Source organism: Labrus mixtus, chromosome 15, assembly GCF_963584025.1.
Source record: "Labrus mixtus chromosome 15, fLabMix1.1, whole genome shotgun sequence".
In the NCBI taxonomy this organism is placed as follows: Eukaryota; Metazoa; Chordata; class Actinopteri; order Labriformes; family Labridae; genus Labrus; species Labrus mixtus.
The window spans coordinates 13,385,419-13,412,497 of record NC_083626.1 but is presented as its reverse complement, the minus strand read 5'-3'; the positions used below and the strand labels follow the sequence as shown (position 1 = coordinate 13,412,497).

Below are 27,079 nucleotides of genomic sequence, written 5' to 3'. Positions count from 1 at the left end.
GAACTAGCGGGAAGGCTCTGCTGTTTGTTTGTTTTTCTTTCACTGTATAGCCATTTGCTGTACTGGAAGGTAAGGAGGACCAGATGATCCCACTACATCATCAGAATGAGGTGTCCACACCTCCCTGAGCTTACACTGTATGAAAAACAAAACAATAAACAATTAATTGTTAAAGTTTATGGCAAAAGCACGGAAAACTCATTTCACAATTTGTTGATATTGTTTCCAGGAAATTAACATTCAGATTTATTTCTGCCTTTGGCAAAGCCATAACATAACCTTTAGACTATATTAATGATTACTTTAAGGGCACTACACTTGCCTCACTTAATCACCATGAGACAAAAGAACAATAAGTGATGAGGTAATCTTGCAGACAGAAGTTATCTGATGTATTTCCAGCAGCCCTCTCTTCATTCACCAACTCAAAGACATACACATTCTATAGGTAACTACAAGGCACTCACGCAGGAATTGGCATTAGAGGTTTTTATGCGTTACAAATTCCTCATTTTGAGATAATTCATTACTCCAGAGCTCAGCCCTTTAATGTGAAACAATCTCTACGTTTCTGATTTGAGGCTGTCGATATCAGCACTTTTAAGTTATTGTCCGTGCAGATGAAATTCTGCTGATGTTTGAGATGTTTGAATGATGATATACCCGGCTAAGAAAGTCTATAGTGGCTGGCTTAGCTTCAAGAGATAACGCTTCAACTGTCACTGCTCATTGCTCAGAAACACAGTATAGTAAATTCCACTTTTCAAGCTAGGAGCATAAAGTACTTTCTGTAGATATGGTAGATAGCCTCAAAGCAACCACAAATGTAAATTTCAAAATAAAAAAAACAAAAATAAAAGAACAATTTAATAGACCTTGTGAACAAACAGAAGATCGTATACTTTGGTGGTGCCCACATATTATTGAGTAAAGCTCTCTTGTGAGGCCAGCTTATTGTATTTAGAGGGTTTGATGAAGAGATAAAACGGAGTGTCATCAGCATAACAGGGAAATTAGATGTTAAGGTGACATATAATATAACCTAATAGTAGCATTTCCATTCTTTTGGCGGAGGCCAGGTATGTTATGGCTCACCCAAGACAACCACAAGCACTATTTCTGATGTTTTTTCAACAAACCAAACCCTTCAGCTGCAGGACAATATAGCCTGTGATCAATGGGCAACGTTTAGGGGCTAGTATGACTATCAAATTGGAGTTGGTGGTGAGAAACGATGTATTAGAGCATATCGCTCACTGACCTTGCATGCAGATATGTGTAAGACATCAATTAAAAGCTAGCTAAATCAGACATCAGAGGACTGCAAATTGGTTCCAAGAATCCATCATGGTGGACTGTTCCGCCCCTTTTGCCCTCTACACGGACTGTAGTCCTATATCCTGCCAGTGGACAATACCACTCAGACTAGAATAAAATAATTCACACAGATTCTACATTTACAGTAAGCAGAAGAGTAACTAATCTTTAATGATGTCTTCATTCATGCAAAAGCGGAAATGAGTGGTATCCAAGCCCATCTTGCGTCATTGGCTCTATGTAGTGTTTGTCATGTTGTCTCAAGGCTAAATCTCTGCTATCGATTTCACCATGTAGTGCACATTCATCACAGATGTCAATATTCTTGCTTGTCCTGTTGCGGTCATGACTTTTCTGTATTGTTCTTTATCTGACGAAGAGGAGTAAAGGTTTACAAGGGTGCTAATGGGCCTTGTGTCACTTGAAAGGCAGGGATGGGAGATAAAGGAGAAAATAAGGGAAGGATTCTGCTTGTGGCATTAGCAACATTTCTGAAAAGATAACAGAGTAGACATGGTTACAGCTTCCTCTTTCGTCCTGGGCAGAAGATCAGCATAGTCATAGTGAGTGTCTGTCTGTCTCTTCTACGCCAGCGCTATCATACCCAGAGGGGAGTACACAAAGGTGTCAGTACATTGCCACAGTTTAGACTGCACCATTAAAGGCAGGAAAAGGGGGGATGGCAGAGACATGTGGTATAATGACAATTGTAAGTGAGACTCAGCTGCATTGATACACCCCCCGAAACTATAGGATCCGATTCAGCCTCCGGTTCTCCTCCCAGTGATTAATTTGTGACCTGGCATCTCTGCTCTCCGGAGGGTGGAGATATAAGGGCCGGTGCTCCGCAGGTAATGACAAAAAAAAGTTACACCCCACCTGTTCTGAAAGCAGATTTCACATCCATAATCAATTCAATATCTGATGGTGCTCTCTTGGATAATGTTATTGCATGTGAGTGCAATCAGTCTCTGTCTGCTTTAAATCACAACTCAGTCTGATGGCTCATTACTCCTCCATTCAGAGCTCTATAGTTTAACAGATATTAAGGCTGAATCTAATGGCCCTTGCTGCAGCTTCTCGGTCATTTACCCTCTCTGCTGTGTGAGAAGAATTCAAATACACACAGCCAGCTCAAGGTCAAGATGTTTCAGGTCAGAGTTGTAATGATGGGGAGCTCTATGGAGGTTTAGCTCCTGAGGCAACATTTGTCATATAAAATGTTGGTTTCTTTTCAACAGAGTCTGCCTCAATAGTTCATTACCATCCCTCTGAGATATATGAGCCGTGATTGTTCAAGCAGCTACTCTGCAGCACAGGCACATTGTGTCTCCTGCTGCATAATTTAAAGTACCTGTTCACCAGTCAAGCCACACATCAGAGGTGACGTGATTATAGAGGATTATAAGTTGTATTTTGCAGGGGAGAGGAAGGGGTTGTTGTACTAAACTCAAGCAGCTCATTCACAGCCGTACCGCAGAGCGTCTGTAGGTGCTGGAAAAAAAAATAGAAAGGAAGGGGAAAAAATGCTCAGAGGGTGAGTAACATCATATGATCGGGGGTTGCCATGGCAACTGATCCCAGCAGTCAACCCTTGGAAAGTGAGTCACATGAGTTTATTGAGGGAGACAGCAAATACTGTGCATGCATGTCGTATGGGCTGATGCATTGCTACTGGGTTGTGTGTGAGGAGGTACATTGTGTTTTTATCGTTGTCTTTTGATAACAGCAAAGAGCCACCCAGAGCAGCAGGCAGGAGGAGTTTTATAAACACCTCACATCAAATTTTGAAATTGAAACAAACTTTGGGCAAATATTCTACACTACAATACAAGTCATTATTTGAAAATCTCTACTGCAGAACACGTGTCTGTCACACTAACACGTTCCTCCTCTGAGTCCTTCAAACAGGATCCATGTCCAGTTTTGACTCACACTTTCTGCTATGTTTTCACTCTCTTTGCTTGTTCTAGTAACAGAAAAGCAATGATTTCATGGGATATGGGATATCCCCACAACACTTCCCCTGCACTGGTTAGTCTCAGATTATATTCTCTCTGACTTTTCGAATCAAAAAGCAGTTTTCCTCAGCAACTACACACCAACTTCTTTCCATTTGAGCTAAAAAAAACATTACATCCAAACGGCAACAACAACAAAAAAATCTCTGTGTCTATTTTGAAATTTAAAAAAGAAAGTCAGTGAGCCTTGCAGGAGAAGAAATATTGAGTATGTAGCAGTGGCAGACAGAGCCAAGGGCACAATAAATTGCTGGTGTCAGACAGAGTAATGGCTGTTCCACAAATTATCTACACCTGAGATATGTCCATTAGAAAAGGACTGTCTTTTTGAACTTGTTGTCATCTACAACTGTAGTCACAACAGCAAACCATGACTTGTCTATTATCTACAACAACATCAAGACAACAACTTTACAATAGATGCCATAATTGCAAGCAAGGTGCTCCAATCAAAACAATCAAAAAAGGTATTTATTATTATTATTATTGTTGTTGTTGTTATTATAATAATACCTTTAGTATTCATCAGGCTGATAGGAGAGGGAATTTTACTCGTTTGATGTATCTGATGCACATGTACCTTTGCCACGCTTTTATTTGCATCCTGTGATCACTGCAGATAGTTTTTTTTTTGTGCAGGTGGGGGGCTTGCTGACGTACGCACGAGCGGGTGAGTCAAACCTGCGTCAGACTTCGTCGTGACTTGCCATAGTAATTTCTCCACCCTATGGGGAGCTGCTTTTATTCCACAACAGCACAGTCAGAACCACGTGGAAACCAGAGGTGTGAGCAGTTTTCACCCCTGCAGAGCTGTCTAGCAAGTGCTGACTGGAGACAAACAGAAGCAGTAACCTGCACAAGTTAATGTGATTACAGTAGCCAAAGTTGTGGCAGGCGTTGAGCTCCTGCGTCAGACTTTACGCACCATGCGCCCCTGTGTGACTGGAAGCTCTGTGATTTCGCATCTCTGTGCGCGCAGAAATGTTGCATCAGGAGACAGTGCCTGAATGAAGATAACCCACGCGTACTGTGGATTCATACTGTCACGCTGACTTGGACGTCAGACCTCATTCTGCACACTACATAAGGTAAGGATGACATTATACAACATCTACGATTTCACCCGTTTAGATGTGTGGTGGAATCAATAGTTCCGTCCGTCGTGAATCTTCAATAAAAAAGCGGTCGTTCGACCTTCTCGAAATCTATCAAAAATGCTTGAAAGAGACAAGCTTCAGCTTTCACTTCATCAACTGATTAAATGGTGATTTCGCCGCAACGTTGACAGTGAGCGTCGCTAGTTAATCCTCCGCGTTTGACGACGCCGCGCCATGTGAGTCCACATTTGGCTCGATTATGACAAAATCTGCGAGGCTGCTGATCATCTGCTGACTTACATTCGTTTTTTCTGCATCTCCGCCTTTCTATTGCAGACGCTAATTAAGGGATTCAGTTGACCTTGACAATGCATCAGAGGTTATATGCAGGCAGAGAGGAAGCCGCAAGCTCTGGTTTGTGGGCCTGTGTGTGTGTGTGTGTGTGTCTGAGGGATGCTTAAACATGGCCATGCAGGTGCTGTTTTGTACCTGTCACAGTCACTGATGCTCATGAACAATTCCCACTGGGATGTATCTGCACAAGCCTTATATTAAGAATGACATCAACTTATGTCATGGCTTAACCCTTAAAACGATAAATGAATGGATTCATGTCTGATCCCCCAACACCATCACCTCTCTGTCCTGTTACAGCAGCTCAATGTGTTTTTTGCAGTCGACCCTCTAGGGATATCACGTCTGTCCGTTTGAGATGCTGAGGGAAGAGATAGACGACCACTGAAGCTGCAGGGATGGGATTTCAATTTAGCAGTAAGAGCCATTGCTTAGCAACCAGACAGGATAAAAGGAAAACCTGTGCAGTTGCATCATCAACACCAAACTGTGTGTAGAGCTTTAGGAATATAATGTTCCAGGAAACAAAGGCAGAGAGACACATCTTGTGCACATGCTGGTCATAGGGGTCTGTTGGCATCACTCCCATGCCTTTTTAAAGTACATACTTATTCTCTAAAGGCACCTTTTCCTTTAGGTCAGGATTCCTATTTTCTTACAGTTTACTCTCACCAGCACATTTGTTTGACTTTTTTAAGTACACACAGGGAAAAATGACTTTTTCCTACTCACTTTTCCTCCTTGACGTAGAGATTGAACACCAAGTCATAATCTGCAACAGTGTCTTGCACTGTATGTGAAGCCCTGCTGTCTCTGTAATGTGCCATCTGTGTAAGCATATACTGTGAAACCCACAAAGTTGCTGGTGTTTTTCTTCCACCACATTATTAACGGACCTACAGATAATAGAAAATCAGAATAAACCTGAACACTGGCCGCTTGGGTTTGACAGGCCACTACATCCTGAGCTATAAGTAGAAACGGGGACAGTTTGTTCCTAACTGTAACTATAACCAATTTTTCCACTAGTGAAAAAGAAATGAGGGCAAAACACTGTGTGAACCATCTTTCAGGGCTCAACTCTCGGCAGTCTTAAAATCTCGTAAATCTCAGCACCTTGGCTAAAAAGAAAAAAAAAATTTGTTTGCAAACATGTTTGTCATGGCTTCACACTTCGACTGTCGTTCCTTGGTGACTCAGTACTGCGCAGTTGTGGACTGCTGTGGAAAAGTTCACAGCCGCTCTCGGATCTGTGTGAAGCTCGCTGCGTGTCGTGACTGCAGGGGCTTATTGCTCCTGTTGAGGAATGTGATGTGCGTGCTGCTTGCGCGGCCTCTGGGTGGGCTTAGAGTCCGGTCGGCTGGCAACCGTTCACGAGAAGTCACTGTGAATAAAAACCCATCTCTGATTTCAGTTTGGCTGCATCTGTTTTCAGATTAGAGGTCCTTGTCTCCAGATCAGACACCTCTGGCTTTGATTCTCTGCCACTGAACTGTGATAAATAAAAGTCAGATATCAAGAAATAAAAGTCAGGGATCAAGAAATAAAAGTCAGGAAATAAAAGTCAGATATCCAGCAAAATAAACTGAACCTGAAATGTGTTTCCATAGCTTGTTTTATATTTTTGTCATTTTCTGCTTCTGTAGCTGCCCTTTTGGGATATTACCAGGTTGTCTACATTACTGTAAAGTTGACCTTTAGTTAATGAAGTGATGTAGCCTACAGTCATATACTTTCAATGTTTTTGTGCAATTTTTCCAACACTGTTCTTTAAGGGTCAAGGGTCTTCTCATTTTAAGTGTTTCATGTTTGGAGCCATACTTTTCCATTGTTAGGTCTATGGTTTACAGTTTAACCACTAACTTTATAATGAAGAGCTTGTGGTATCTCATATTAAATACAGATCGCTTCCACTGACATCGTCAAAAAGCTAAGGTGCTTCCCTATGCAAACATTTTATTATTAACTGAAAAACAAGTGTGAAAAGAATCAGTGAAAACAGAGCTTTAAAGGCGACAGCAGTGGTCGATTTGCAATGCTGGTTGGTGCTTAGTTTCAAAAGAAGGAATAAAAAATGCTAAATTAATTGAACTATTTATGACATGTATTCTGTTCTTATCCTGTTAGGGGAACATTCACAAGACAAGATGTCTGCAGGATGTGGGTGGTTTATGGCTCTCCTTGAAACGTTTGAATCCTCATTAATGCATCAGAATCATTTTATATAATTTCCAACAGTAGTTCTTACGCTGTTTTGAAATCATCAGGTTGTCTCGAGGGAACAACTTTCACTTGCCAAACAAATTTTAGAGACTAACTTATTAGTTGACAGATTTTCTCTACAGGGGAAAGTGACTGTTAATTCAGGAGAATTTGACTACTGGACTCATTGATCTTATGCTCATAAATGTTTGAGAAAGCCTGCAGAAAAGATGTTGAAGCTGCATAATGGGAAAAAATACAGACACTAATAAGTGATGAAACCTAGAGGCTTTAGTTTTATTGTTTTTCTCCTCTGGCCAGCAGTTACACAGACAGACTGTATGCTGCTTTTCATGCTGTTCACATGACTCAACTGTTGTATAATGGGCTCTGCTGTTAAATGGATTGTAATTTAATCTTTGGGTCTTGTTATCCATAATGAAGTGGATTACTGAAATACCTCACTTATGACTCTAAAGTACTGTATTTTACTACCATTTCACAGCACCCCATGTACTAAGTAGAAAACAGGAAATGTGATGCTTATAATTTTGAATCAATCAATGTACTGTTTATTTTCTATGAAATATTAGAAACTAGTAAAACGTGCAAATGTCACTTTCTCAAAGCCAAAGTTGACACTTGCAAGTGTCATGTTTTCTCACCCAAAGAATCCTCAGAAGTTTTTGGTATCATAGAAAGATTAGAAAGGCAACAAATATTCTAGTTTGCGAGGCTGGAAGCATAGAATTTATTTTATTTTCAACTAAAAAAAATCCAACACATGATTTATTTCATTCATATTTTTTGTTATGTATCTCTATCGCTGTAATTAATAGTTGTCAGTGTTACTTAAGTTCAAAACTTACAGGATTCTTACAGAGAATTTGCAGAACAACTTGCGTTCTTATACCTGAAGTGTTGTTGAAAAGAATACTTCAGTTTTTCACTACCACATATGTCTTTTGTGTGTTTCCAACCCTTTCTCTTCACAGATTGAAGACAAATCACAACTTCTTTCTACTTGTACTTCCCCTGCTTCCTGTCTTGCCACTCTCTCACAACCTTCACCCTGAAGGAGCTCCTGTGTTGCAGCCATGCCAAAGAACACTAAGGTGACCCAGCGGGAGCACAGCAATGAGGCGGTCACTGAGTCTGTGGCTGACCTGCTGTCCTTGGAGCACCCAATGGACTATAAGAGCAGTCAGATTAGCATGGGTCTGAGTCCTGGCTCCACAGCTCCAGTTAAAGCCCTGCTGCCATCCCCTGACCCGGACGCTGAGGATGGCAGGCCGGCCTGGAACAACAAGATGGAGTACATCCTGGCCCAGGTGGGCTTCTCTGTGGGCCTGGGCAACGTGTGGAGGTTCCCCTACCTGTGCCAGAAGAATGGTGGAGGTAGGTGGACGCATGTCTGACATTGATTTGGGTGCATTTTAAAAGTTCACTATCCATCTGTATCAAAGAAGTCTTAATGCTTTCTGATGAGAGTTGTAACACATTTTGTATAGTTCATTGAGCCACCCATTAGCCTATCAACATGCATTGCCTCAGAGTGCTGAGGAATTGTTTACAACAGTAAGTCAGTGCTGTGAAAAGGAATCTCTTTTTATTCTTTCTGGTAATGAAATCAGATCCCACATGGGAGCAGCTAACTTAATTTCATGTAACCAATTGGATTTTATTTGTCTAATCCCTTTGTGTGAGCATGTGATTAACATTTTCCTGTCTGCAGTTGTGTCAAGGATACTGTTCTGTGCCAGGCAACAACTTGATAAGACATTATGGCATGGATTTTTTCAACCACTGGTCTCTATGATTGGCATCAAATGTAATATTATACTGTTATATCACATAACACATTCTTTAACAAGGTAGATCGATAACAGACACAAATAGTTGTGTTGGGGCTTTACTTATGCAGATATGAAACTACACATGCTTTTGGCACATCATCACCTTCACATTGTCTTTAAAATATCAGCACCCTGAAAAGATACTGCAAGAAACTGAAGAAAGAACCACACTGACTTGGAGGAAGTTGTCTGCAGAGGAAAATACTTTAAGAGTTCTACTTTCATCATTTTGTGCAGGCTGGTCTCAAACTCGTTAATTTACGAGATTAAACTCGAAATTTAAAAAAAATAATAATAATTTAACGTGGCCCTAATCCTCCGTCGTGCACATTCAATAGCTTCACATTACAGAAAGAAATACTCAAGCAGTTTTGCAACTAATTTTTCTTTAGTTTCTATAGAATTGAAATACACACACACACACCCCTCCTGCAAATACCAAAGAGTGTTCTGCAAGTGTGAAGCCCTGAAAGAGACTTTTAACATTATCCTGAACCATTAATCATCTGCTTTTGAGACTAGCGTGTAAAGCGAATGCTAACCAAACTCATCTAGAAGAAAGTCTCCTCTTATATAAGATGTAATGTTTATTCACTTTACAGTGTAATGTAAATACTTACGTTCTTTGTTTGAAGATCTTACCACACTAGATATTTATTGATAAAATGTGTTTCATAAAGCAGCAGTCTTTTTAAAAAGAGTTTGCTAGCAGCTGCCCATTAGCTTGGTACTACTGGAAACAAGCCTGGGAACAGGGTGGAGCAGCTAGCATAACTACAGATTGATCATTTTAGGCATTTTTTTGTACTGAGTACATGATATTATGTTAGCTGGTGATCTTTAGGGGAGTTGGTATAGGTGGATTATGAGACCGTAAGGGGGACAAACAGACTGGCTTCCTATTGTTTCTGGTCTTTACACGAGGCTGGGTCTGGATAAGCTAACTAGCTGCTTGTGGTAGCTTTACATTTGCCTAACAGATGTGAGTGGTGTTTATTTTTGTTCATTAACTTCTAGATAAGATTATGTCCAAAATGCCAATCTATTTTTAATCAAGGGAATGATTCAATAATTTAAATCGACTTTTGGTGATATGGTAACAAGATGATCATATCATGCTGTGATTTTACAAAGGTTGGTAAACCACATTAGTGATTGCAAGTGGATTGCAATACGAGATATTTTTAAGATTTTTGTTTTAGCCTACATGTGAAGAAACAGTGAATAGTATTTAAAGTCAATTATATTTTCTAACATTATTTACTTTTTTTGGCTTTTATGCCTTTATTGATAGGACAGTGATTAGTGTCGGATACAGGGATGAGAGGGGGTAATGACCTGAAGGAAAGGAGTCGAACCTGGGCCGCCCGTTTGGAGGGAAATAGCCATTGTACATTGGGCGTGACATAACTGCTAGGCTACCCGGGGCCCCTCTGCTGCAGGTCTATCACTATTGCCCTATGAAAGTTCTGTGCAGTTTGCTTTGTGTCAGTGTTACAGCCTCCTCTTGTTTGATAAATTGTGTCCTGTCAAACAATTTAGCAAACTGATAGAGCAAGTCAGCAGCAAGCCATCGCCAGCATTTCTCAGACTTTTAGTACTTTTGCCGTCAGCAGATACAAAATGAGATAATTTCTTCCTCAAAAAATTGCAGGGTTTCGGTTTATAGATGTGAGCTTTAGTCTGTTTTACTGGTATTGTGGAGCGATTAGAGGGTGGTGATGACTAAGAATGAGGAAGAGGAAGAGTAAACACTGATTTCCTTGGCTCTCAGACATTGTAAGCTCTACCTTGTGTGGGAGGTGTTTGTACAGAGGGTATTTGAGAGGCATGATATAACAAAGCATTATCAAATCATTTTGTGTGTTTGTATAGTGTGTATCCCCGGCTGAATTTGGACTCAGTGGGTGGTGTTGCATTGTCTTGTCTGGACTTGTTAAAGAGACTAACTATGTCCCACATCAATTGTTGTCAATGACTTTCTATTTGACGGTGTCTTGTTCGTGTATGTAGTTAAGCTGTGTGTTGGATAACCTGCTGCTGTAACGCCACAATTTCCCAGTTTGGGAGTTAAAGTAATTATATTCTATTCTATTATTCTATTCTAAGCAACAGCCACGGTGAAGGTGTGTGAATCATTGTTTGAGTCAAGAGCATTTTTAACAATGTGAAGTCACATGGTAGACCTATGTGTAGTAGGCCTTCACTTCCAAGTTTTAGATGTTATTTTATGCACATTTCTTTAGTAAAAACATTTTATTTAATAGGGATGCTCCTAGCGACTAATTTCCCCGTCAATTAACTGCAAATTTGAATTTGAATTAGTCTAAAGGTAACAAAAAATATTCAGAAAACAGTTTAAATTGAGCACAATTCTATAGAACACGGTTAAATATGGGAACCCAGCATATACGATGTTGAACTGGTTTGGCTTATCACAGTACTAGCCAGCCTTTGGTCCTCCTCGCAGGTTAAAATCCACATGCCTGTGCTAAATGTAGTTACACATCGCTCTGGTCGAGTGTTTATGCCCGTTTAACGTTACACAGCCTACAACTTTATATTCATTTGTACATCAAACTAATGACAAACTGCTCTGTTATAAGATACAACCCCTCCACTGTGCTGGTAAACATCCAGGTACTTAAGCATTATGGCAATATGGCAGCAGCCTTTAACCGGAGTATTCGGCTTCTAAGATACAACAGTTGACTGGTTGATATAAATGTTTATTAGTTTGACCGTCTTGTAATTCAGGTGCAGAGTAGCCATGGTGACTACATTCAATTGTCAGCTAATCGTGAATATCCTTAATTTTTTTTTTTTAAAAGAAGGAATTGATTAAAAATAATACATGAATGGTACCTCCTGCATCAAGTTTACATTCAGTTCACTTTTAACTCTGAGTAGTTTAATAACTGCAATAAAGGGATTATAGTTTCATCACAAGTTGAGACTGAACTTACTCTGTGCACAGTTGAAGACCTATCTCACAAACCAGCCTAAACAGCTCTCTTAATCCAACAATTCCCCATAATAGGAAAAAATATGTCCTTTTATGTTTGCAGAAAAAATAAATTGTTTTGTTTATTTTGAGGTCAGAATCAGCTTCATTGGCCAGATATGTAAAATAGCTCCAGTTGATCGACTTTCGGCATCATTGTCTCCTTCAATGGCAAACACTTGTTTAAATGTCAAGCTGTTCACATGACCGCAGGAATCCTGACTGTGTGTATGAACTCGAACCTGTTCCTCTCCCTCTCACTGCCTCAGTAATTTGTAGTCAGTTTAAAACAGTAAAGATGTTTAACCTTCTTTTTTTTCATTTATATATAATATTTACATCTTTGTCTATAGAAATCCCTACAAATTGTTCTATTGTTGCAGGCATGATGGAGCTGTCATACTACGAATGACCAAAGACATCAGGGTGACAGGGTTTATTAATCCGTCCATCCATCTGTGATATTAAAAAGGCTTTACTTTAGATATTGGAAGGGACAATTCTGTGTTTGCTGGATATTGGAAGGACACATCCATCCCGCCCATTCCCAATTTTCTGCCCTTGTTCCAGTTACCCATTCTTCTTAGTTTGATTCTATGCTAGGCCAACATGTTTGTCAGATACACAAATCCACTAAACACATCTAGTGGGGTATTTCATGTATGGATGGTTTATCAGTGATGCTGAATAGAAATATCGTAGAGGGAAAATAATGTGTTTACATTTCTCTTGACTAAAACATGTGAGTTCATCTGTGGAATTGCTGCTCAGAATAGACATCAAATAGACATCAAAGATCAGTGAGAGCAGTCATTTCTAACAGTGCAGATAATAACACCACTTTTTAAAATGACACTGTGTACTTTCCTTTGTTGTTCTTTTATGCTACCATCTCTAATAACCACTCACGATGTAATCAGTGTTTTTGATCGAGTCAAATGTCACATTCATTTATTTTTTATTCTTGAAACAGGCTTCTCCTTCTAGCTGTCGGTCAGTCTGAGCTCATACTCTCAGGCTGTGTGTGTTGATGGTTTAGTCGCCATGGTGCCTCTTCATGTCTTGATGTAAGCGAGTCTGGATGTGACCGGTTGTCTCTGAGTGCCTGCTGATGTCTCTTTGTTTCTCTTTGTTTTGTTTTGTGTGCAAAAAAGAAGAGGTGGTCGTGTCTGACAAAGCAGTGAATGAAAGTTGACAATAAAGAGGAAGAGAGAAATTTAAAATAAAAATGTCTGAGGAGGTGAGGGAATAGAGCAGAAATAGTCTAATTAAAGGAGAGGATACAGGAAACTGACTCCAAAAATAGAGGCTGACAGAAACGATTCCTCTTCAGCTGTTTTACATTGAGCTTTCTTCTTCAACTAAACATGGATTTCAAACAGGGCAGAGAAACATTCAGGTAGCAGACGAAGCTGTTAATTCTTCATGTATTCGTCCTCTGTCTTAGGTGCATACCTGGTGCCCTACTTTATCCTCCTCCTCCTCATCGGCATCCCCCTGTTCTTCTTGGAGCTGGCTGTGGGTCAGAGGATCAGGCGGGGTAGCATCGGGGTGTGGAACTACGTCTACCCACAGCTGGGAGGTATCGGGGTCTCCAGTCTCATGGTACGTACCAACATCAGCCCATTAACCAATTTACTCAAAATAAGTGGCACATACTGTATGTGGCACATTGGTGTCACTAAGTGGGTAGGGTATTATAATTTTTTTTTTTTGCTGTAATATCATTGCTTAATGTTGAAAGACATGAAGATGATGAAAGAGTCATTAAGTTAATTTAAGAACCCCTAGATATGAAGTACTATTACTTCGACTTTCCTATCTGAAAAATCCTGTCTTCATCTGTCAGTTTGGCATGGCAGATGGCTTTCAACACTAGGAGAAGAGTCCAAACATATAGGTGCCAATCGGAGTGGATAATAATATATGGACATAATGAAAGTCTTTCTCTTTTGTTAAAACAGTTGCTGAGTTCAACCAAAGTTGAACCAGTTTTAAAAATGAACTGATTTGGGCATATCATTCAATTGTTTTACTCAACAGAAAACAATACTTTTTTTCTTTACCACTCCTGGACAAATTCCTAGAATGAAATGATTTCCTTCATCTCTGCTCATTGTGAAATGTGTTGTTCCAAAAGTCTGAACAGAGTTGGGAAAGAAAACTTTCAGGTTTTCTGTGTCTACTACCGAACAATTTACCTACAAATCTTGAACTGGTTTTAACCAACTAGTCTTAAAATTGGTCAAATCTTTTGAATCCAGGCTCTCTGGTTTAAACGCTTTATCTGATCTTGTAATGTTTCTTTATCCTACTGTATGTGTTAACTTGTTGATCCTTCTCTACTATAAGAGCAAAGCAGATTATCAGTGTAAGATTTTGTGCTGGTGATTTAATCAGGAGACTTTCATGAACATCTAAGCCATCAAATAGCCCCTACTGCAAGTCTCACAACACATTTATGGGATTCATTAATGTCCCATTTATCTCCAGAAGCAGTGGTTCCCAAAATATCTCCCAAGACCCTTGAAATGTATATCAAGTATAAAGGTTGTCACTAGCATTTTTGTTCATGCTTTATGATGAGGTTTTTTTCTTCTCTCCCCATAATTAAAACCACTCCTTTGCATGTCACATGTATTCAAGTTGACCACTCTCTCCTAACCAGTTACTTTAAAGAGGACATATTATACCCCTATACAAAATATGTTGTGACCCTGTTTAAACCAGCTCTCTCAGAACGTTCAGTTTTGGTGTGTGTGTCTCTTGCAAATGCAATGACCCCCCCCCTGAGTTTTCCCGGTAGACATCAATCCTCTGTAGAAAGAATAATAATGGCGGACCTGCTTAAAAGTTTTGTACTAGGCTGGGGGTGGAGTCCATGTGTGGAGATACCAGGGGAGGGGATGTCCCAAGTTGAGAAAATTTGAAGCGGAGCATTTTTCTCTGTATTGTAAGACACAAACAAACAAAGACAAACAAAGGACTGGATGGGTTTATTTCACATTTTGTGGGTCGGTAGACACTCAGGTTACCTCAATATATGTTCAAAAACACTGTCAAAGTGGATTTTTTATAATATGTCCCCTATGTGTCCATAAGGGAACCTGGTCCATTAAATTATTTTAATGCCAAACTTATGGAGGAAAAAAATGATCCTACTTCTAACATGTGATCTCTAATCATCGGATAAAAAAACAAAACATATTCCACTCCATTGAAACTGTAAAACAATGGATGAAGCACAATCACAGAAGGTAAACACCAACCAAAGCGGCCTGTTGTCCATTCACAAACTGATGTTTTAACAATTCTTCTAGTAATATTATTTTGCTTTTAAGCAATAAAAATGAAGAAAATTTCTAAAATGCTATTACCAAACAGATTTGTATTTCATCTCAGATAATAAATGTATCATTTTTACTCGTCGACTCAAAGTTAGACATGTGACGTGAAGCGACAATAAATGTGCTGTAGATTTCAGTCGTCATGACACTGGCTGCCACGTCATTTGACTCACTCTTGATGTCTTACAGCAAGCGGCATGCAAAGACCAACGCTGATCACTGTCATAATCTGTCCCCATCAGCTGCAGGAGCAATGGCCCATCATGTCTCCATCCCATCAGCTAAACACACAGTCAGTCAGCGGCTGATTCTCCCAACCGCTGACCTCCTGCGTCAGTCTTTTTAATAGAGATTTCATCAATCTAGCATTAAAGAGGGGAGGGGGAGCCTGGTATGGGGCAGTGAGGCGTGTTGCAGCCCGGATGTGGCAGAGAGAGATTCAGCAGCTATAAATACCTCCTCATAGAGGACCCAAGCCTCTGCTGCTGAGAGCAAACAGCTCAATAATTCATATACACACACTGACTTAAGCTGTGTGCTCGGCAGCCTTGAGCTGAGGAGGTGTTCACCTGAACAAACTGCATGTGTTTGTGATTGTGTATTTGTGTGTAGAGACAGAGTTTGTTGCTAGGAGTGATGAGTTGAGCTGTTTTCTATATTTTTTTTCCCTTCAGGTTTGTGGTTTTGTGGGCCTCTACTACAATGTGATTATCGGCTGGAGCATCTTCTATTTCTTCAAGTCTTTCCAGTATCCACTGCCTTGGGCTGAGTGCCCCATCATGATAAATGGAACTCAAGCCAGTGAGTGCAAACACAATGCTCTGCACAATACACCTTAACCATTATAGAGATGTATGAAAAAAGACAAGTACCTATACCATGGAGAAAGAAGTGATTCAGTGACTCAGCAGCTCAAATCTTTCCATATGGTCCTGATCTCAATCCAACATAACAGCCCTGTTGGCGAGGCCTGTCAGATGGTACGACCCCAACATTGTCTGACTCTCCAATGGCTGTCAGCTGTTAGCCTGTGGTGGAGCTAGTGCAGGTTCAAGCAGAGTGAAGGACACCAGCTTTCATCAACATTCAAGCACAGGATGTCTACTCTGTTTGGGATATGAATGCAGTGGAGGGGGGGTGGGGAGGTTGCTCTGGGGCGTCGAGCAGGACTCTACAACATAGAGTTATTTCACTAGTGGCGTTAGGGGTGACATTGCAATGTTTGGATCGCTGTTTTGTTTGTCATGTGCACACGCACTAAGAGACACATGCACAATCCCCTGGTGACACATTTCAAGTTCCCACCCATAATTTGACACGATTCCACTTCAAGAAAGGGGGCTTAATGCAGCAAGAAAGACGAAGTGCAAAGGTAACATAAATATATTGTTAGCTTGAAAACATGAATGCAAAACAAAATTGGCTTTGCGAAACAGGGAGGAAATGAAAACTAAATAAAGACAGATTCAAAACTGTCAGAAACTCTGCAGTGCAGATTCAACATTCTCACTTAAAAAGACAATATTAGCTACTGGTTTTTGTTTTTTGAATCTAAAGACAGTCCAGTCCAGTTTCCTCCGATGTGAATATCACCGCTTAAAATATGAGATATGAAAACTACAATCCTTCAGGAAAGATGAATTCTTCTTCTGGAAAAAGGTTGATGTGTTGATTCTTATTTCTCATCACTGGCTCATTTAAAAGAAGCCTTTTTTAAATAAAAAATGGACAACAATATCCTGGTAGGATTTGAGGTGCAGTATTTGATTTGGTTAAGAAATATGTGCCAGTGATTTGTCTAGTACACAAGAGGGCTCATGCTTTAGAAAGCTACACCTTGACTCCCTAAACTAGATTAAAAACTGTAGAATGACACAATTACCAAAAACAAACAAAATACAACATTTCAAACACATTTTTTCTACATATTGTGTACATCATGCTAATCACTTTGGGACTATTAGTTTAAAGCAGGAAATCATATTGTGTTTTTAAACTTTTACTTTAGCATTACTTTTTCAACCAATGGCTCTTTGCAAAGATACTTATCTGACGGAAAGAATAACAGAATGTAACTACAGATTAGTTACAAAAACTTTTTATTTAAAAACGAACGACCGTTAGACATCCAGTTTGTCATTGCAATGGGCCAACCTAACTGTGACAGTGTTCTGACGTCCTTTCCCTTTATTCCCTTTTTCTCATCTTTTAGTGGTAGTGCCAGAGTGTGAGAAGAGCTCAGCCACCACTTACTTCTGGTACCGGCAGGCTCTCAACATCACCAGCTCTATCGACGACACAGGCGGCCTCAACTGGAGGATGACCCTGGCTCTGCTGGTGGCCTGGATCATGGTCTGTCTTGCTGTCATCAAGGGCATCCAGTCTTCTGGGAAGGTATGGGGTTTCCATGGCTTTACAGAAGGGGCAAAGCCTGCAAAGTATTGAGATTGCCCCATCATAGACCTGCTTTATTAATTAATGATTCATCCATATCAGAGAGGCTCTGCTAATGCAGAAAGAAGAATGCTAAAGCCTTTCGTCAGCACTGGTCTATTTATGGTTCTTGTCTTCATTATGGAAGAGACACATGAAATATTAATAATCTTAAACTGAAGCAAGCAAAGAGCTGTTTAAGATACAGATGGAAATTGCTTTGTTTGGCAACAACTGCAACAACATCCTATTAACTCCATCCAGAGAGTGAGTCATAAACCACAGCGTAACATCCAGCCTACATTCTCAACAGAAAAATACACTGATCGCCAAGGACACAATTTTTTAAACACCAACTCAGTAATCAAATTATCATCCTCAGTACTCAAATATAACCCAGTACAAAAAAAAACTGTCAGAGGGAATGTTGTACTCACTACTCCAAACCTAAAAGAGTTCTCTCCACATTTGGTATGATTTCACAGATTCACTGCCAAAAGACACACAAAGCAGTTTCCGATTGATTCATTATCTGTGTTTGTGTGTGTGTGAGAGTGTGTGTGAGTGTGTCCTCTATGTGAGACCTCAGAAAAGCATCTCCATGGCAACCCTTTGTAAAATACTTGACTCTCTCTCTCTCTCTCTCTCTCTCTCTCTCTGTTCAAGGTGATGTACTTCAGCTCTCTCTTCCCGTACGTGGTGCTCTTCTGTTTCCTCGTGCGAGGCCTGCTGCTGAAGGGAGCTGTAGACGGCATTGCTCACATGTTCACCCCCAAGGTGAGAACAAAAAGTGGTGATAATCAGATATGATTCAGCAAATCTAAACAGGGTCGCTCCATCAGGATCGGGATGGGTGTTTATATAGACAGACAGACAGATAGATAGATAGCTAGATAGCTAGACAGATAGATAGATAGATTAGCAGTAATGATTTCAACTGCTTTACCATCAAGTTCTTTCAGCTACACTCATAATAATGTCACAAACACCTTCTTTGTATCATGTGCTGAGTTGATGTCTCCCTCTAGTGGTGAATTTGTATAACTACACGGGAACATTCAACATGATATTGTAGTATTTCGTTGGGGACAGGATGTTGACATGGAACAAATGAAACCTGGTTATTTGTATCCCTGTAAAGATGATATGAGAACATATTGATCTTTATTCATCTGTGTGCAGTTGTGGCACGACGTCTCAACATCGCAGTAACTATGTTCTCAACCAACAACAATATATGGAACCTGAATAAACTTGAAGTGTTGCCACAGTAACCTGGTTTCTGCTTGATTAAATCCAGGTAGCATATTCAGATGTCTCAAAAACAATATTGAGTTTTATCTAAGATTCTGCAACAAGTATATTACATGAACGATACGTACCAGGGATATTTCAAAATCGAATCATAACTGATGAAATAACTTTACTTTTTTGTGATTTTGTTACGTGAAAAATGATGTAGAGACAATGAACAAGACTATTTAAAGAGACAGCTCAAGGGAATTGTCATTTTTTTGTTGAATAGAGAATTCCTATCAGCCCCAGGTGATCATCACAGCTCTAATGAGTGCAGTGTATTTAGCAGTAGCAGTCAGGACAAGGAGCTCACTTAAGTATTAAATTCTTAATTATCAAGCTAAAAGAAGGCTTGAGTTAGAGGTACAAGAAAGTCAGTAATACATATAGTATTTATTCATTTCAATTTTAGTTGTGATGGCTCACCTCCTGGCAAGTGATTGTTCCAGCCCTCCAAACTTTATTTGTTACTTCTGTTTCTGAAGTGTCTACGACAGCTCCCATGCAAAATACAAGTTATGAAACTGATGGAACTGTATTCTGTAAAATCATGTACAGCATACCGTGCTATCAGTTAGACAAGAAAATAAATACAATTATGCAAGGCCTGATTAACCATTAGATCTGTAGAGGACCCAGGGCATTAACTGCATAGCAAAAAATCTGGTTAGATCTTGCTCTACTTTAGCCTCTCTGCTGTTTCCACAGCAGCTTTTCATACATTGCCACTGCAAGCCATCATACCCCTTATCTGATTCTGTGTGGTGGGGGCTGTAGTGTTGGTGGGTTTGGTGGTTGGCAGATTTCCAGAAGGTGAACTTCAAAGCAGCCGCCCCATGGGCAAGTTGTTGTGTTAATTTGGCCCTTAAAATATGAATGAGATACATGAGTCAATGAGCTACTGAGAGCATCAGTGGTCAATGGGATTTTTAGAAAGGATAAAAATGATAATATATATATATAACGTAATCCGTCATTAATCTTTGAACTGTTACCCTCTCCTCTCTTCAGCTGGAAAAAATGTTGGAGCCACAGGTGTGGCGGGAAGCAGCCACGCAGGTTTTCTTTGCTCTCGGTCTGGGCTTTGGAGGTGTCATCGCTTTCTCCAGCTACAACAAGCGAGACAACAACTGCCACTTTGATGCAGCGCTCGTCTCCGTCATTAACTTCGTTACCTCCATCCTGGCCACTTTAGTTGTGTTTGCTGTCCTAGGTTTCAAAGCCAACATCATGAATGAGAAGTGTGTTGTCGAGTGAGTATGTCCTATTGGGAAAGAAAACACTACGTCTTTTTTATTTTTTTATTTTTTACTAATTATTATTTCACATATCCTTCTTTTAACATCTTTAATGATCCTTGTGCAGCAATGCAGAGAAGATCCTGGGCTTCCTGAACACAGGTGTGCTGAGCAAAGAGCTCATCCCTCCTCACATCAACTTCTCCCAACTGTCGGCCCAGGACTATGCAGAGATGTACGGCGTCATTAAGACAGTGAAGGATGAAAACTTCGGACAGCTGGGCCTGGATGCCTGCATACTGGAGGATGAACTCAACAAGGTCAGACGCTGAGGTGTCCTCGTGGTTAATCAGTCAAAAGTTAAAGTGCTATATACAGTAAAAACCCATTTCCCATAAATTGCTACACTATGATTTATGAATATAGAAGTAGTTAAGTTTGAGAAAAACAGCAGTTTTGTCACTACTAGTGACTTTGACCTCAGTAACCCTTTTCCCTCCTTTCTGTCTTGCAGGCGGTTCAGGGCACCGGACTTGCCTTCATCGCCTTCACAGAGGCCATGACACATTTTCCTGCCAGCCCCTTCTGGTCCGTCATGTTCTTCTTCATGCTGATCAACTTAGGTCTGGGAAGTATGATTGGCACCATGACTGGCATCACCACACCCATACTGGACACTTTCAAGATCCGCAAAGAGATTTTATGTGGTGAGCTGAAGTGATTTTCTTTTCTACTCATCAAACTGCATTAGATGTACTTAAAGGTAAGTCATGTCAAGTATAAAAGTATTTGACATTCACACTGGACGTTTCTTGCTCTCCTCCTTAGTGGCGTGCTGTGTCATCGCCTTCCTGTTAGGCCTGCTGTTTGTGCAGCGTTCAGGAAATTACTTTGTGACCATGTTCGACGATTACTCGGCTGGTTTGCCTCTCACTGTGGTGGTGATCCTGGAGAACATCTCTGTGGCCTGGATCTACGGCACAAAGAGGTAACTTTACTGCAAACTTGAACTATTTAGACTGAAGCCATACAGTTCTTGGATCTACTTATATTTCAGGCAGTCCCTTTGAGACTGTACACATTTAAAGCATCTCACCAATTTCTAGAAAAAATGGGGCTGATGACCTTTTTTTCATGGTTTGAAAGGAAAAGGTCATCAAAATATTTATTTTTTTAGCTATGTCAGTAGGATGACCTGGGTGGGTTTTTTTGGTCATGTATGAAATGTCTTTGTTGGATGGATCACCATGAAGTTTTGTTCAGATTCAAACATACTTTGAGATCATTGATATCTTAACTACATTTTTAGCAGTGGTTTTTTAATATTGGCCTGAGATTTGATGTACCTTCACAATCAATTTAAATTTCTGTAATGTCATAACGTAATCCAGAAATGTTTCATCTGAAAGTTGAAATATTTTTTGATCAATACTGTATGGCTCAGTACATTCAGCCATACACGGAGGCCAATTTGATCAGGCGATATATTGAAGAGGATGCATTTCTTACCTAATATCAGCAAATACTGTCCTTGGGTGCATGTTTGCTGTTCAAAGAGTTTAGTTGTTGCAGGGGTTAAAGTGCATTTGACAGTTTTGTTGAAAACATGTGCATGCTTTCAGAGTTCTTTCCCACATTACAAATAGTCAATATACTTTCCATAACTGTTAGTGTCTGCAATCTGTAGACTGTATAGACTTGAGGGATCATCACCTTTTTTATGATAAGTTAATCATGTGTTTAAGTGAGCACAAGGGGGCATGGTGTCAATTCTGCGGCTCCAACAGACAGATCCCTCATAGGTTAATGCTCATAGGTTTAGATGTATTCACCACATAGTGTTGTGAACACTACACTCTGACAAGAATCCCACAAGGCAATGCTTCACATTTCATAAATAAATGTAATAAATAACTGTTTGTGGTTGTGTGGCAAAATCAATCCAAAGACTCAGTTGTTTGCATGTTTGCTTTCTTTCTTTCTCTCTCTTTCTTTCTTTCCCTCACAGGTTCATGCAGGACCTGGAAGACATGCTTGGTTTCAGGCCGTACTCTTTCTATTACTACATGTGGAGGTATGTGTCTCCAGCTATTCTTGTGTTGCTCATCATTGCCACCGTCATCGAGATGGCCGTCAGCCCTGCAGGATACAATGCCTGGGTGGAGTCTGAGGTCAGTCTTCATTTGATCTGTGTTGAGATTTTAGTGTATTTAAAGAGAAAAACAGAAAGAAGGAACTTTAACAATGACTACTTTGATGATTGTCTCCTCCTCTTCATCTTTTTATTACATCTTTGTCTTTTTACCAGGGTGCAGAGAGTTTCCATAGCTACCCCCCCTGGGCGTTAGCCATGGCCTACGCCCTCATTGTGGCGGCAATGCTGCCTTTACCCCTCGTCTTCATCGCCCGCCACTTCAATCTGATCTCAGACGGCTCCAACAAGCTGTCCGTCTCCTACCGTAAAGGGATGATGAAGGACATGTCCAACCTGGAAGAGCAGGACGAGCAACGCTTCATCCTCAGTAAGAACCCCAGCGAGGCTCCCTCCCCGATGCCCCCGCACCGCACCTTGCTGGGCCCCGGCGGTGCCCACGAGATGACCAACACCAACTACGGCACCAGCACCAAGACGGGCTACCAGAACATAGGCTCACCCGAGTCTGAGTTATGATCCACTGAGTTCACAGATCCTCCTCTGTCCTTTCAAACCCCCCGGCTTACTCGGAGAGAGGGAGACACGGTGAGGAAAGGAGGAACAGAGGAGGTCAGGCAGAAGAGAAAATCCACTGCTGCTCTTCTTCTCTGCAGTGTTCATCACACCTTAACCCACAAAGCCAAAACCTTTCATCAACCCTTTTTATGCTCCATCGCTCATCACCTGTGGGCCCTCCTTTCTTCCATGCTGCTTATCTCCTTGCTGTAATGAAGGGATCATGGGAATGTGAGTCCCATCTGGTATGACCACTGTTTCCATCTGTTTAACGTTAAGTAGAGGAAGGAGTGAAGCACAGAAAGGGATCAAATACAGGTTATGTTTTCTAATAAGCTCTGGCGATGTTAAAATGTGTGCAACGCAGAAGATTTACTTTGTACTGAACCGTCAAAGTCAGTCATGAGTACACAGAAGGTTATTTTTGAGACAGCTGGATGTTCCTATATCTCGGAGACCATCGTCTTATTCTGGTTCAGATGCAGAAGATTGTTATTTGTGGGGGATAGGATGGAAGGAGACTCGCTGTATGGGATCATTTCTCATTTAGAAAAAAACACAACCACTCCAAACCAGTATGTAACAAATGATTCTGATAGCGTAAACAGTGTTAATCTTTAAGTTTATTGTGCCTCTCATGCATCAGCAATAATATCCAGTCAGATTCTTGTAAAAAAAAAAAATGTGGATCTCCTTCTATTCTTCTTCTCCCACTCATGTAGAATACTGTAAATAAGTGTTGATGTCATAGTTGATCGTGTATAATCACAGCAATAGTGCACCTCTTCATTTCTTCTTGGCGATCACAGAAAGCACAGAAGTCAGACGTGTTAAGAGCATCTCTCAGCCTTAACACAGAGAAGCACTTTTCTTTTTAAATGTCCCTCCTCATGTCATATCTGAGCTGTTCCAGTTGCAGCTGGACTCCACAAAGCTTTTCCATTTTGATCCATCATTTCAATCAAGCGTTTCTGTTTTAATCGATGCCTTTCGAAGGGCTGAGGTGGTAGTGCACAGGCAGAGATAAAGCTTGTGCTTTATAAGCTCTGGGTGTTACAAAGGCAGAGCGAGTAGAAATTGGAAATGTGAGCTTTTTACCTCTGTGTCAAGAGGCGTTTGTCGTGTGTGCATCGGTGTGTTGTCTGCCACTGAATGAGAGCCCCCAGTGACCCTTCCGCTTTAAAAATAGAGCAGCGTTACCCAGGGGAAGCCTAGGCAACAAGGCACAATAGAGACAGATCCTCTTGTGATGTGGAGGAGGACGGGGAGAGCAGACCCTTGCTTTGTCTGCTCCACCTGCACGGCTGTTTGTGCAGCAACACAGGGATGAGATGCTTACTGTCCTACATGAATATATCTCTGATGTTATAACTGCGTATTGAGTGAGAGATTAACTGCCATGTGGATTTATCATACTTCATCCCCAGTTGGAGGTTTAATTGTTGTACATTCCAAAAATTCTGACATTGTTTCATAAGCACTACAACTAAACTATGATCTATTTTTGTGAACTGAGGTCTGAAAACTGAATTATTTTATTTTTATTTTTAATGTTTAAACTTGTAAAACAATGTATGTTTAGGGGCTTGATGTGAAAAATATTCTGTGATAGATGTGTTTGGAATAAGTGGTAATACACATGTTTCACCGCTAGGGGGCTCTGAAGGCCAGCAGAGGAGGCAGTAATACGCTCTCTCTCTCGTCTCGTGGCCCCTCCCTGAGACAACACTGATACTTGAGTCACAACTGATGTAGTGAAGTCAGTTATATTGTTTGGTGCCTGAACAGCATCTCCGTTGTCTGGTTGCCTTATGCTTTTGTCACTTTGTTCTGTTGTTTACGTAGTGTGTTCGTGCAGAGTTAGGACCAGTGTCTTGTTTCATTCACTTGAGCACTTTAATTAGGTGGAGACCCTGGAGTTTTTTTTTTTTTATGGATTTGCCGAATATTTTGTGGATTTTTATCATAAATTTCAAGAAATCTGTCACAGAATTTGAATAGTAATATTTATATATACAGAGAAAGATTGGTCTGAATGCTCCTGAAAGACATCTGGCTTCTTGTGTTAGTGCTGTAGATCTTTAGGTCACATCTGTGTCTGTAATTTAGACTTTTGTGCACACTAATGAGATGAATAACAATATTATGATAATATTGATTCAGCATGAATTCCCCTATTTTTTTCCTATTCAACACAGCTTTCTTAGATAACTTTATGTTGATACATATTTTGTTATAATGATATTAAGAATTACAGGATTTAGTGAGATAGAGTGAATCACTGTAAATAACCAGAGATCAGACACATCGTATCTTTCCCCCATGGTGTCTAAATCAGGGGAATGGTGATGGTTTCTATTTAATATACACTGTCTGCTGCCGGGTATATTACTGAAGATATATTTTACTTACAAATACAGGAACAACGTGCAAAAAGATAGACGTACTGCTGTGTGAACAGGGGGCACCAAAGTCCTCCCAGATGTTATAGATGAACAGTTAAAAGAGTTTTTAAAATGTTAAGATGTCAGATCAAAAACATGTCCAGGGTCTTAATTTGAGTTCAACAGATCTACCTGGAAAAAATGCACAAGAAACCAGATGTTTTCAGCCAAATGACTTTAATCACAAATGGCACATAGCATGAGGTTAGAGCACTCGCATGCAGCTCTGGAGTTAAAGCACATTCACAGAAGCACAGGAAAGAGAGCACAAAGTCTGTGAAAAAGAATGCACATGTTAAAACTGCTTCTGCCCAAGAAGCACTGTTAGTTTGTTCTGCACTTCGACTGGGGCTACAGATTCATCTGCACAATTATGAGAAAACATGCGAGAGCACAACGAAAACAGGAAACAGCCACCTGCAGTTTGTCAAAGAGTTCCCACTTCCAGGCACAGCATGCCTTGCCTCTGAACACTTCCAACACTGCACAGTGTAAAAATGTCTTCTAATATGAAATGGAAATCTTCATTCATTATTCATATTTAAATGAATAATAAGAAAGCAACAACTCCAACTCCAGGGTCTCTTTGTGTTGTCCACGTGTCGGCTGTGTTGCATAATGTACTACAAGGCAACTTTTGGAGGTTAATCTGGCAAATCTTTTGGATTAACTTAATAAAAGTAAAGACATTTGTGTTGATTTAACCGTGGAAGTCTCTGTGTGACCTAACCCATAGTTATATTTATAGTATTTAAGAGGATGTATTTAATCTGTAAATATTGATGTATATTCGGATAAATTCTCACTGAGTGTCTATTCTGAGTATGAGTGACAGGTTGTATACTTGAGCTGTAAATAATAATTGTATATTTGGAGATATTTTTTGATTTTTGTACTGTAGGTAATGTTACGTTGGTGTCTGTTGGTTTCTGGTGTTAGTGTGTGGTTGTTCTGATTGTGACTGTGTGTGAGTGGGTGAGCGTATGTTTGTGTTTGGGTGTGTGTGTGTGTGTGTGTGTGTGTGTGTGTGTGAGAGAGAGAGAGAGAGAGAGAGAGAGAGAGAGAGAGAGAGAGTGTGTGTGTATAAAGTAAAGCTATATGTAAGTTTTGGTGTTTAAATGTGTGTTTTTTCTCTTCTCTCAGTGTTGTGTGCTGCTGATCTAAATCCGGTAGATTCAATCCTGTTGTTACAAAGAACTGGGACCATTAATGTAAGCAATCTCCTCTCCGAGTTTCTCACTGAAACTACGAGCAGCTACCGGCACAAAACTGGCAACACAATCAGAAGGAAAATGTTTAGTTGTGTGCAGAAACTTCCCCTTTTCTTTGGTTGAAGACATTGATGGACTGTCTGAACATGATGGAACAAACAGGAAATTAAAAAAACACCACTTTTATTAAACCGAACACAGCTGTGTTTGTCTTTTATTCTCATTTACTGGTGTGTTTTCAATGCAGATACATTTTCCATGTATACAACTACATCTATACAAATTAGTTTTAAGATCTATAGATTTGACTTGAGTATCATTTATAACTTTATTTTATCATGTATCTTTATTAACCCATACCCAGAAGTTCATGATCTGGGGGCTACAAACATTGTTTAATTCTTCGGTCTGAGATATGTTCACTTAAGATTCCCTCATTTAAACCAGTTTAGATGTGACAGGTTTCTTTGTTGTTGCCATATGGCAATTATATGGCTATATTTATTAAGATGACTTTATAGAAAGTAGTTACTTATTGGTTGTAGAAGA

The 27,079-nt window shown here is 40.2% G+C and overlaps 1 protein-coding gene across 1 annotated transcript; it reads left to right on the top strand.

Moving 5' to 3' along the window:
• The first annotated feature begins 4,082 nt into the window (after window positions 1–4,082).
• Window positions 4,083–26,726, top strand: slc6a17 (solute carrier family 6 member 17). The gene is made up of 12 exons (XM_061057384.1): window positions 4,083–4,426; window positions 7,987–8,389; window positions 13,299–13,456; window positions 15,873–15,999; window positions 17,411–17,592; window positions 18,298–18,408; window positions 19,939–20,180; window positions 20,293–20,485; window positions 20,680–20,872; window positions 20,994–21,153; window positions 22,174–22,336; window positions 22,474–26,726. Exons 2-12 carry the CDS (start codon window positions 8,089–8,091, stop codon window positions 22,834–22,836), a joined length of 2,193 nt encoding a protein of 730 aa, XP_060913367.1. The 5' UTR covers window positions 4,083–4,426; window positions 7,987–8,088; the 3' UTR covers window positions 22,837–26,726.
• Window positions 26,727–27,079: the final 353 nt, after the last annotated feature.

Coding starts and splice junctions, on each gene's coding strand:
- slc6a17 (XM_061057384.1), top strand. CDS start 8,089: ATGCCAAAGAACACTAAGGTGACCCAGCGGGAGCACAGCAATGAGGCG. Junction 13,457..15,872: donor TCGGGGTCTCCAGTCTCATG/GTACGTACCAAC, acceptor TTTTCCCTTCAG/GTTTGTGGTTTTGTGGGCCT. Junction 21,154..22,173: donor TGGATCTACGGCACAAAGAG/GTAACTTTACTG, acceptor TTTCCCTCACAG/GTTCATGCAGGACCTGGAAG.